This window comes from Mytilus edulis, chromosome 3 (genome assembly GCF_963676685.1).
Source record: "Mytilus edulis chromosome 3, xbMytEdul2.2, whole genome shotgun sequence".
NCBI lineage: Eukaryota > Metazoa > Mollusca > Bivalvia > Mytilida > Mytilidae > Mytilus > Mytilus edulis.
The window spans coordinates 24,432,455-24,444,833 of NC_092346.1; the positions used below are offsets into that span (position 1 = coordinate 24,432,455).

The following is a 12,379-nucleotide window of genomic DNA, read 5'->3' on the forward strand; positions in this document are numbered from 1 at the left end:
TCCTCGTGAGTCAAGACACCGACACATCGTAAAGATAATCAATTCGTGTTGAAGTATGTTTAGTTGCGATTTCGATTTTTTTTCTTATAATTCTGTTTTTATGCAAAGAGCACGAGGTGTTATGTAAGTCTGTATATTGTGAACATGCACTAGCGCAAAGTATTAAGAGGCCGTGCCAATAAGCATAGAGCTTCGTATTGTACAAACATGGAATGTGCAAAAAATTAGATTCAGTTTAAAGTGCTCTTAATTGATTTGTTATATCATAAAAAACATGTTAGAGACAAAAAAATTTTTTCGATCACATCATTTCATCTCGTATTAAAGGAAAATGTTTCCTTAGTTACGAGTCCAAAAACGTATCAAAATTAGACAAAAATCAACACATTTGCAGGTTTCCTAGAGCAAAAGTGTGATTGGGAGTGTGTTTGTTGTTACAAGTACAAAGTAAGGTAACCACTGCAAATCATATAAAACATTTTTATCTATGATGATGTTTTTGTAATACAATGTACATTGCTATGGCAACGGTAAAATGCAAAGGAATTCGAAATGGAAATATTAAGGAATAAGACCCAATTTGTATCATATGAACACAAAAATCTGCACTAACAGTGATATGATGTATTATGTAATCCTAATATTAAATATATAGACTGTTAATAAAAAATAAAAATTGGGTAGACTCTTAATAGTTTTTTTGCTGACGATTTCAAAAATGCCTTTTTTCCCCATTTTTTCTTAGTTTTTCTGAAGTGTGCCAGATATGGGGTGTAGACTGAGATGACCTGGTGCCTTCCTACTGCTAATCTGCTACCATTATTACACTGTTTTGTTTCATGATATAATTGTTTATAGATGGAATATGCCAATTATCAAGTATTGGGAACTAATAAAGGCGGATTCAGGGTTTGATGAAAAAGGGGGGGGGGGCATAATTTATAATTTTTTTTAAATTGGTTAAAAATGTCTAAAATTTTTTACCATAATGGACATTTAAAATTCATAATTTTGAACCCTCTTTTATTTCACCAACCCTGGTTATGCCCCTCTAATGTGATACTTAGTCCTGAATTTTAAAAATTGATTTTGATTTTTTTTTTAGATTTTCAGTTCATTCATTCCAACCTTTCCAATTACACAAATGAGATTTTTATACGTTCAACAGTTGATAACTTTTCAAAGTTGATTTAATTTGAAATCACTACAATTATTGATCTTACTTCCTTTTCTAAGCAAAGCACCCGCAACATCCTATTAAAATAACCTAAATGTTAATTTTTGCTTTGTTTCAACTATGGTCAAAAACCTTTTAATAATTCAAAATCTGTTGATTTAATCAGTCAATTTACATCTCTTCGTAAATTTTACGCACGCCATCACGAGTTGGTTGACCGTTATGGATTATCCGTTTCACAAATGATATCGGATATGTTCCTTACGTCGTATCTACAATCCCCTTCCCTTTCATAAATGTGACCTACCGAATTAGACTATTTACCGGATTTGATATCTCATAAGCAACACGACGGGTGCTAACCTTTCCGGACCACCTGAGATCACCCCTAGTTTTTGGTGGGGTTAGTGTTGTTTATTCTTTAGTTTTCTATGTTGTGTCATGTGTACTTTTGTTTGTCTGTTTGTCCTTTTTATTTTTAGCCATGACGTTGTCAGTTTATTTTCGATTTATGAGTTTGACTGTCACTCTGGTATCTTTCGTCCCTCTTTTACATGGTATTTGCTGGAAGTTTCTGAACCAATTTGTTGCGAAAGTTTACACTATTGTTCAAGACTTGCACGGTTAAGCTTGTAAACAAATTACTAGTACCCCTCGCCTCACACCATTAATTAAGTGTCTGTCCCAATTCAGGAGCATGTGATTCAGTGGTAGTATTTGGTTGGGTTGTTGTCTGTTTGACATATACCCCATTTTCATTCTCAATTTCATTTTTATTGGTTGTTGTCTGCCATAATTATTTCTTAGTTTATTGTTTAAACCTAAATCATGTATGGGTTTTCTAATTTAGTTGCTTTAAATATTTGTTCATGCTGCTGGTTTTTATCATTGTTTATAGCTTGCTATATATATATAGAGTATGGGGTTTGCTCAATGTAGAAGGTTGTAAGAAGACCAATAGTAGATACATCATTTTTGGTATTTTGTATGTATTTGTCTTTTTGGCAATTATACCACAACTCCACTAATATTTGAGTTCATCTGACACAAAAAAAAATCTGTCATTTTACTGAATCTTCTCTCGTTTTATAATTGATATATATCCATGGAAGGAATATATATATACCTAAAACTTAAACTTAAACTGCATTAATGTTGTATCTATTGTATTAGTTTAAAAAGGGATGGGGGTAGAAGGGGTCCTCATCCCGAAATCCCCGGCTTAAAAACACGAAATCCCGAGGTCCCAACTTTAAATAAATTTAAATCCCGACATCGCGAAATCAGAAAAAAAGGATTCCCGGATCCCGAAAAGGTCAATCCCGGAATCCCGAGGCTTATCACACGATCCCAGAGTCCCGATGAAGGTCCTATCCCCTGTTGGTTTTTTCCCATCAGGGACGGTTTTAAATACAAATATTATTGTTATATAAAAGGTATCCCAATATCATAAATTCTTTTCTATACATGTGATGTCCCTAATTTCTATTGAATTAGCTCTTAGAATAACTCTGATTAAAATATATTTGCGAAAAATACAAACTTTTCATTGCAGTTGTATCCCTTTTCATCAATGTCAACTTAAAAGAACATTGGTCAATTTTGTGGGACATGGCCTAGGTAATGCAGAGATTGATCACCAAATATGAAGAGATTATCAAACATTTATGGAGTCCCGTAAGTGCCATGTAAGTAAAATAGATATATGTTCTTTTGCGCGCGATTTATACTAGTGCACAACTTAAAATAAAATGCTTAGCCGAGCGCAGCCTGATACGACCGCTGAGGTAAAACACTGAACAGTTGGTGCATTTTTGGACACAATTTTGAAGTTTTATACAGTTTGAATTGATTGTGATCAAGTTTTTGACATAATATAGGTTTCTGAAACATAATAAATGTGGTAAAAGATCTTAAAAATTTGAAATGGTCAAAGTCCCGCTAACATGTTTCACCACGGCACATTATGTATGTATGTACCTGTCCCAAGCCAGGAGCTTGTAATTCAGTTGTTGTCGTTTGTTAATGTGCTACATATTTGTTTTTCGTACTTTTTTTGTACTTAAATGAGGCCGTTAGTTTTCTCTTTTGAATTGTTTTACATTGTCATTTTGGGGTCTTTTATAGCTGACTATGCTGTATGGGCTTTGCTCATTGTTGAAGGCCGTACGGTGACTAATAGTTGTTAATTTCTGTGTCATTTTGGTCTCTTGTGGAGAGCTGTCTCATTGGCAATCATAAACTTGAATAAACATAAATATAAATAGATTGCGAAATCGAACATTTTTCTAGGTACGTTAAAATATATGTTTAAAAATCTTTTTACCTTTATAATCAGTCAACCAACTGGTTTACCATGGTTTCGCATCCAATGTTGGTTTACATTCTTTTCCATTTGATAACTGAACACGCCTAGATCAAGCGTAATCCATCTCTAAGCTGAGTCTAGCTATAGGAATCATTTAAAGTTCACATGAATACGGATCCAATGATGCCAAATTCACTTACAAATAATTCATTAGCGATATTATTTGCTTATTTTTACAATACTGAACAAAACTGGTTGTTAAAAGCGAAATATCATCCCACTAATTCACTTTTATTAATGATTGAAAAAAAATATTTCATTTTCATTTCGTAGCTTATCCTTAAAGTCATAAGAAACCTCAAAAAAAAAAATAATGCATACGTATTTTTACACCTCAATGGATAGTTTTCATTGTAAAACTTCTGTACATATACTTTTTTTCTGAAGAAAATTCTTTAATTTATTCATATTTAGAAGAAGTTTACTTTATTTTAATTGCTTCCTTCCAGTAAGCAATTCCCCCGACATATTTTCCGTATGCAAGTGACCTCAGTGTGACCCATCTCGTAAAAATACGGTGATCACAATACGCATGGATGTCCTTAAAATAAACTATTATTTGAATTTACATGTGAAACACGTGCTTAATTGCCATGCTTTTTTGTTGATTTTTTGTCGAATGTTGACAAACAAGTGACAATCGTTAAACTTCGGCTTCAAATCACGAACTTTAATTACCTGCCATATTTTCACAACCACACTGACCGATTGAAAAAAAAGTTAAGTAAACGATTATACGAAATTTACACGAAAAAAATGATAAATTCGTGCACAGAAGACTAAGTTTATGATGTTTGTATGCATTGGTTCAAGAATTGGAAGAACATTATTTTTCACCGGTCACTCGTTTCTTATGACTTTAAAGTTGTTCTGCCACTAAGTAATGTAACTAATGCAGACAGTTTAAACCATTTTATTCATCAATGTAGACTGAACAAGATAGAGTGGTGAAGAGCTACAAAGAAAGTAAAAACTACTTATAAAAAATGTTAATACAAAATATAATACAAAAACATGATCATAACAGCCATATCGAGTTGTTATATGAAATTACCAAAAAATAATAAATTACAATTATGACACGAAGGGTGTTCCATACATTTTTTCACACGAAAAAAGGGGGTATAGAATAAGCAACTGAAAACCCGAAAAAATGGGAATCTCAGGTCTAGGGAATTACAAAAAGGGGAAAGAGGTAAGTATTATCCACGTAAGTATCCTACCAGGTAAGTATTGTTTACAAAACAATGTATTTTGATTGTCAAACCGACATACCATACAACGACATAAACATTGCAAAATGCGAGAAAATAATCATTAAACTTGTATCAAAAATTACTTGAACAGTATTATAAACTCATATTATAGTAAATAAAAAGGTTCTTACATTGTGGTCAGCCAAAGCTTATGGAAATTCCAAGATAAATTGTCCGAGATAGTTTGTCATCACATGGGTTGATGAAAAAGTTCGATAACTCTGATTAAACCTACGATAAGCTTTCAGTGACATGATTTTGAAATATAGTAATACACAAAATATAAAATCGACAAAATTCGATCTAATTAATAAACTGGTGAAGAATGTTTACACAATAACGCCAGATTTTATGATTAGCATTTTATACTGAATAGTTCTAATAATGTTACTTTACACTCCCCGTCTGATATCAGTCTTCTGAATATCACTATAACTAAATAAATCTTTGAACAAATACAATTCATATTTAAAGTTCAAACGCATTGTTCTCGATCAGAGACAAGAAGAACAAGTTCTGTAATTGGACGCACATAAACTGTTGGTTTGCCATCTCTTATCACACGAATTTCTGTTTTTCTCACTTTTCCATCATCACTCGCAAATGCACGAATTACAAGTCCAAGAGGCCATTCATTACGAATTAGAGTTTTGTCTCTTAATAAAACGACATCTCCTTCCTTTATGTTTGGAACATCCTTATGCCATTTTCTCCTTGACTGAAGATTGTTAAGATACTCTTTGCGCCACCTTGACCAAAACATGTCAGAAAGAACCATTACACGCTTCCATTCGGCACGGAGAAGATCCTTTGTGTCAAATTCTCCAATGTAATCGGTTTCGATTGTAGATTTTGTCTTTTGAGTGAGAAGCACTGCCGGTGAAAGTATAAACGGATTATCAGTGTCAGAAGAAACCGGAACTATTGGTCTATGATTCACTATACTCGCTACTTCAGCCATGAAGGTAACTAAAACATCATGAGTTAGAAATTTTGTGTTTGAATCTGTAAGAATAGAGTCCAAAATCCTTCTTGTTACGCCTATTAATCGTTCCCACGCTCCTCCCATGTGCGAGGAGTGGGGAGGGTTGAAAATCCAAATCGTCCTCGTTTCATGCATAAATGTTTTAACTTTGTCATCTTCAACGTTAATTGCCTCGATGTGTAAAGGATCCACTGCACCTATGAAATTAGTACCGCGATCCGATCTAAAAACACTCACTTTTCCTCTGATTGCAATGAATCTGCGTAAGGCATTGATGAAAGCACTCGAAGACATCTCTTCGACTATTTCTATATGTATTGCACGTGTCGTGAGACATGTAAAAAGTATAGCCCACCTCTTAGAATTTGAACAGCCACCACGAGTCCTGCGATGAATAACAGACCAGGGACCAAATGCATCGACCCCCACATTAGTAAATGGCGGAGTGGGTTCTATTCTGTCTGTAGGGAGGTCAGCCATCTTTTGAACCTCCAAACAACCTCTGAGTTTACGACACGGGACGCAATGGTGTATAACTGATGATACAAGACGTTTCGAGCCTGTAATCCAGTAACCCTCTGCACGAATAGCACCTTCTGTAAAATGTCTTCCTTGGTGCTTGACTTGGGCATGAAAATGTTGCACTAGTAATTTTGACACATGACATTTTCCTGGAAGAATGAGTGGATTTCTTTCTTGGTATGGCAGATTTGATTTATTGAGTCTTCCACCGACACGCAAAATGCCTTCACTATCCAGAAATGGATCTAAAGATATAATGCTACTGTTTTTCCTAAGATTTTGTCCATTTACTATGCAGTCTATTTCTGAACTATAAACTTCACTTTGTATTGTCTTAATTATAAATATTTCTGACTCATTGAGCGACTTAACTACATCGATATCTTGTAAAGTAACCTTTTTGAATCTCGACTGAATGAATCTTTGTAGAACGGCTATTCCATTTACCAGTGACTTCCATGATGAAAAGTTTTGAAATCGTTCAGATCCAATAGAATGACTGTCTTCAATTGTAGTCTTTGTAACTGTCACAATAGGTCGTACTTCTTTATCTAAATCTGGATTGACCAGTGTCGTTAGAGTTTCAGTAGATGCAGAAGCTTGTAGTTCTCCGCTTAGAAACTTAGTTGGTCCTTGCAACCAACAACTAGAACCAATATCTTCTGACGAAACTGACCTTGTAGCTTGATCTGCAGGATTGACTGATGTTGGAACGTAATTCCATTGTTCTGGGACCGTTGACTTACGTATGCGTTCGATTCTATGTTCCACATAAACATAAAAGCGACGTGTCTGGTTATAAATATATCCCAGGACCACCTTGCTGTCGGTGTAAAACTTAACAACATCGAAAGTCTCATCAAAGTTCTCAACAACTGTCTTTGCTACGTCAACCGCCAAAACAGCTGCACACAGCTCTAACCTCGGTATAGTGTGTCCATGGTGAGGTGCGACTTTTGCCTTTCCTAAAATGAATCCAGTTTCAAAGTTGCCATCAGGTTTTATTGTTCGTAAGTATGATACCGCTGCAATAGCCTTTTCAGATGCGTCAGCAAAGACATGAAGTTCAAAGGTAGGTTTTTTACTTAATGAAGAACTTACATACATGCGTGGAATTGTAATGTTCTGAAGTGCACTAAGCGAATTTCTCCAAGTTTCCCATTCCGATCTGCTGTGTTCCGGCAGGGGTTCGTCCCAATCAACAGATTGCGCCATAAGCTCACGCAGTATAATTTTACCTTTAATTATGACTGGAGCGACAAAGCCTAGCGGGTCAAATAAACTGTTAAGTGTAGATAATACACCACGGCGTGTAAAAGGTTTGCTTTCTTCAGAAATTCGATAGGTAAAACAGTCTGTAGCTAGGTCCCAGTACAACCCTAAACTCCTCTGTAGCGGAACACTATCTGAATCAAAGTCTATACTCTTCAAGTCTTGAGCAAGATCTTCATGTGGAAGAGCGGACATTACTTCATCACTATTTGATGCGAACTTGTGAAGGCGTATATTTCCTTCCTCCAATAAGGTTTTCTGAGTTCGTGTTAGCAGATCTATCATGTCCTGACTGCTATCTAATGATATGAGGCCATCGTCAACATAAAAGTGTCTCTGAATAAAATCTCTAACATCTGGTTCAGCCAAATTTGAGCACTTTCGTAGTCCATATGTTGCAACCGCTGGCGAGGGGCTATTCCCGAATACGTGTACGGTCATTCTAAAGGCTACTAGTTGTTTATCAAGGTCATTGTCTTCGTGCCATAGGAAACGAAGAAAGTCTCTATGCTTCTCATCAACAGAAAACGAATAGAACATCTGCTGAACGTCAGCTGAGGCAGCAATACGATTTTTTCTGAAGCGCATGAGGACACTCAGAAGAGAATTATTTAGATCTGGTCCTTGTAGCAATACATTGTTGAGTGACACATCTCCAAATTTGGCAGAGGAATCAAAAACACAACGGATCTTTCCAGGTTTCTTTGGATGATAGATACCAAAGACAGGTAGGTACCAAGATTCTGCTCCTTCATCAAGTTTTGGTGCTATTTCTGCATGATTGTTTTGTATAAGATTGTGCATAAATTCTAAAAAGTGTTCACGTTTTTCTTTATTAGACTGAAGACTTCTATCAAGTGTTTTAGCACGACGTAAAGCCATAGGAAAATTGTTTGGTAATCGTTCCCTATTAGGTTTAAAGGGTAAAGGTGCGCACCAATTTCCATGTTCATTCTTGTGGAAATCCTTCTCCATTATATCAAGAAATATTTTGTCTTCTATAGACTTTCCAGGTGTGTCATCGAACTCAGTGCGATCAAATACACCGTCTCCCAATTTTGTTTCATCAAAGTCAATATTATCAAGTTTGTTTTGAGTTTTCAGCAATTCCCGTACACTGATTACATTTGGACACGGTTTTAAGAGTGACGGGCGTCCACCTGCTTGAATGTATGTCTTGTAAGACTTGACAGAGTCTGTGACATGTCTATTTCCAATACAAACATCTCCGATTATAACCCAACCCAGAGCTAATCTTTGTGCATACGGAGAATGAGCTGGTCCGATTCGTTGTTCAATTATGTGATGAGCTTCTAGAAGGTCTCGTCCTATCAATAAAAGAATATCTGCATTTTCATCTAAAGGTTCAAGTTCATGTGAAATGCTACGAAGATGATCGTGATAATTAGCTACGTCTGGAGTCGGAATCTCATCGCGATTATTTGGTATCTCCTTACATTCTATGACTGTTGGCAATTGCATTTTTGTTGACCCATCTAAAGATTCGAGTAACAATCCTGACACACGTCGACCATTCATTCTTGTCCGACCCGAGCAACTCATCAATGTATACTCCTCTGGTTTACATACAATGTCAAATGAATCAAACAGTTCTTTCCTACCCAAAGACCTATTGCTTTGTTCGTCTAATATAATGTAAGTCTTGATGCGTTTGGATGGATTATCTTCATGTGAAACAAATACCGGAAGTATTTTCGCACATGACTTTCCAGAAAATTTACCATTACATATGTCCATGCAACACGCCTTAACAACTTTACTTGCGTCTTCAGATTGCTCCCCGCCATGGGGTTCCAAAGGTTGCATTTTCTGTTGTTCGTAAATATGCATTCCTGAACTATGAGTAGAGCTGTCACACTCCTTACATTGAACATTTTCAGGACAATTGCGACTGAGGTGATCTTTCGAGTTGATGCACTTGAAGCATATACCGTTTTCCTTAATTATCTTACGACGGTCCTCTATAGACTTGGATAAAAACGACCTGCAATCATTTAACGAATGATTAGTCTTATGAATAGCACATTTAAGCTTAATTGGTTTAATACCCTCTGTGGAAGTAGCAATTTCTGTCTTACTAACATTTATGTTTCTCGCGCTCAAGCGTGGTCTCTGAGATGAACGTCCGGATTCTTTATCCCGTGCTTGTGGTGAATTGTTGTTTTGATCACTTTCAAATTTGAATCCTGGGTCATTGTACTTACTAGCCTGATCGGATATGAATTCAACAAAAAACGAAAATGGCGGATACGGAACATTCTTTGACTTCTTGTAGTTTGTTGCTTTATCCCTCCACTTATATTGTAGCGATTGTGGCAATTTACTCATTATCGGGTTGATTCCTACTGAAGAGTCGAAGTAACTTAGAAGCTTTTCATATACAGGATTCTCTTTAATAGACAATATTTCCGAAAGAACGTCTTGTAAATCATATAATCGTTTTACATCTCTAAATGTTACTTTAGGAAATTCATTGATCTTTGTCTTCAGTGACGTTTCTATCATTTCCGGGCTACCAAAACGTTCTTCTAGCCTTTGCCATATCTTTCGTAATCCTATCGACGGATCACTTAAGTTTGATGTCCGGATGCTTTGCCCAAACTTTGATGAATCGGGTCCAAGCCACTTAATTAAAAGTTCACTTTCCTCAACAGCAGTCACTTCAAGTTCCTTTGTAATAGCTTTAAAACCGGATTTCCAAAGTGCATACGATTCTGGACGGTCATTGAAACGGTTAAATCTCGACATCAAAAGATCTTTTTTTAATAGGAAACGCGAAAATTCGCTCAAACTAGGGTTGTTCGTATCGTGAGTTTCAACAGGTTCCGATACAGGCATTTGATCCTGGTGGGTACTTGGGATAAATCGAGCACTAGTATGATTGCCCAAGTGAGTATTGCTGTGAACCGGATTATCACGGAAGTTCTGACTGTTAAATGTAACATTTCTATGACTTTCGACGTACTGTCTAGTTCGATCTAACTCGTCTTGTTTAGGTATTCCTTGTAATGACTTGGCATCATGCTGTGAATCATCGTCTTCCATAGCTGCTTTGTACTCTGCATATGCTACAGCTGCTTCTTTTTGCTTACTAAGAAATTCTAGATCTGCTTGAATGTCCATCTGTTTTCGCTGTATTTCTGCATCTGCCTTCTTAAGTTCGGCTTCTTTAGCTGCGAATTCTAATGATGCTTTTGCTGCTTCAGCTCTAGCTTTCATTTTCGTGGTTGATGATGCTACTGACGATCGTCCATTTGATTTAACTGATTTAACAGATTTTGTTTTAGTCCTTTGTTGTATCCTTTGCATATCTCGAAATACTTCGTCTGCGGATAGTTCTACATTAGTATACACCGATTCGTGATTTTCGAGTTCTCGAAGGCTATCTGCTGTGTTTTTCCTTTTGAGATATTGCGAGATTTCTTCTGCCATATTGAGGTATTTGTCAAGTGAATTTTCTATCCTTTTTTGGCACACGGATATTGATTCTTTTGTTTGATCTTCGGATTTATAAGTTCCGATTTCATAATCCACGTTTCTTTTCAATGTTGAAAGTTTTGAAAAGTAGTTTGTAACCGTTTGGTCATATTCAATTTGAGCTTTTTCGGTAAGTGTCCTTAATCTGGTTTCCTTATCTAACTCGAGACCATCCTTGGACATCTGGTCATTCTTCTGTTCTAATGGATCCATGTTACTCATTGCTGTATTGAATCTCTTCACTGTTCTGCCACTAAGTAATGTAACTAATGCAGACAGTTTAAACCATTTTATTCATCAATGTAGACTGAACAAGATAGAGTGGTGAAGAGCTACAAAGAAAGTAAAAACTACTTATAAAAAATGTTAATACAAAATATAATACAAAAACATGATCATAACAGCCATATCGAGTTGTTATATGAAATTACCAAAAAATAATAAATTACAATTATGACACGAAGGGTGTTCCATACATTTTTTCACACGAAAAAAGGGGGTATAGAATAAGCAACTGAAAACCCGAAAAAATGGGAATCTCAGGTCTAGGGAATTACAAAAAGGGGAAAGAGGTAAGTATTATCCACGTAAGTATCCTACCAGGTAAGTATTGTTTACAAAACAATGTATTTTGATTGTCAAACCGACATACCATACAACGACATAAACATTGCAAAATGCGAGAAAATAATCATTAAACTTGTATCAAAAATTACTTGAACAGTATTATAAACTCATATTATAGTAAATAAAAAGGTTCTTACATTGTGGTCAGCCAAAGCTTATGGAAATTCCAAGATAAATTGTCCGAGATAGTTTGTCATCACATGGGTTGATGAAAAAGTTCGATAACTCTGATTAAACCTACGATAAGCTTTCAGTGACATGATTTTGAAATATAGTAATACACAAAATATAAAATCGACAAAATTCGATCTAATTAATAAACTGGTGAAGAATGTTTACACAATAACGCCAGATTTTATGATTAGCATTTTATACTGAATAGTTCTAATAATGTTACTTTACAAAAGTCATACGAAACTTCAAATTAAAAAAAAATATGCATATGTTTTTTGTATAACTAAATGGCTAGTGTTTAATTCTTTAATTTGTCCGAATGTAAATGAAATTAACGCATGGATTTGTCATTGAATTAAACTTATATCTTGTTGTACATGTTATACACGTGTTCAATATCCATTCTTTTTTGTTGATTTTGTACCAATAGGTGACAATCTGTAAACTACGACTTCAAAAGACGACAATTAATAAGCTGCCATGTTTTCGCATCATAACAG

General features: G+C 35.5%; 1 protein-coding gene across 2 annotated transcripts; it reads right to left on the minus strand.

The window, feature by feature from the left end:
* Positions 1 to 4,442: 4,442 nt before the first annotated feature.
* On the minus strand, positions 4,443 to 12,103 carry LOC139516034 (uncharacterized). 2 transcript variants are annotated; one of them, XR_011662902.1, is made up of 3 exons: positions 11,843 to 12,103; positions 4,933 to 11,410; positions 4,443 to 4,500 (listed from the first exon to the last, which is right to left on the minus strand). XR_011662902.1 is itself a non-coding variant. In XM_071305841.1 (2 exons), exon 2 carries the CDS (start codon positions 11,298 to 11,300, stop codon positions 5,277 to 5,279), a length of 6,024 nt encoding a protein of 2,007 aa, XP_071161942.1. In that variant the 5' UTR covers positions 11,301 to 11,410; positions 11,843 to 12,103; the 3' UTR covers positions 4,443 to 5,276. The 2 variants fall into 2 exon arrangements, 1 of the variants encoding a protein (XP_071161942.1); XM_071305841.1 differs by having other exon boundaries at positions 4,443 to 11,410.
* Between the last annotated feature and the right edge of the window lie 276 nt (positions 12,104 to 12,379).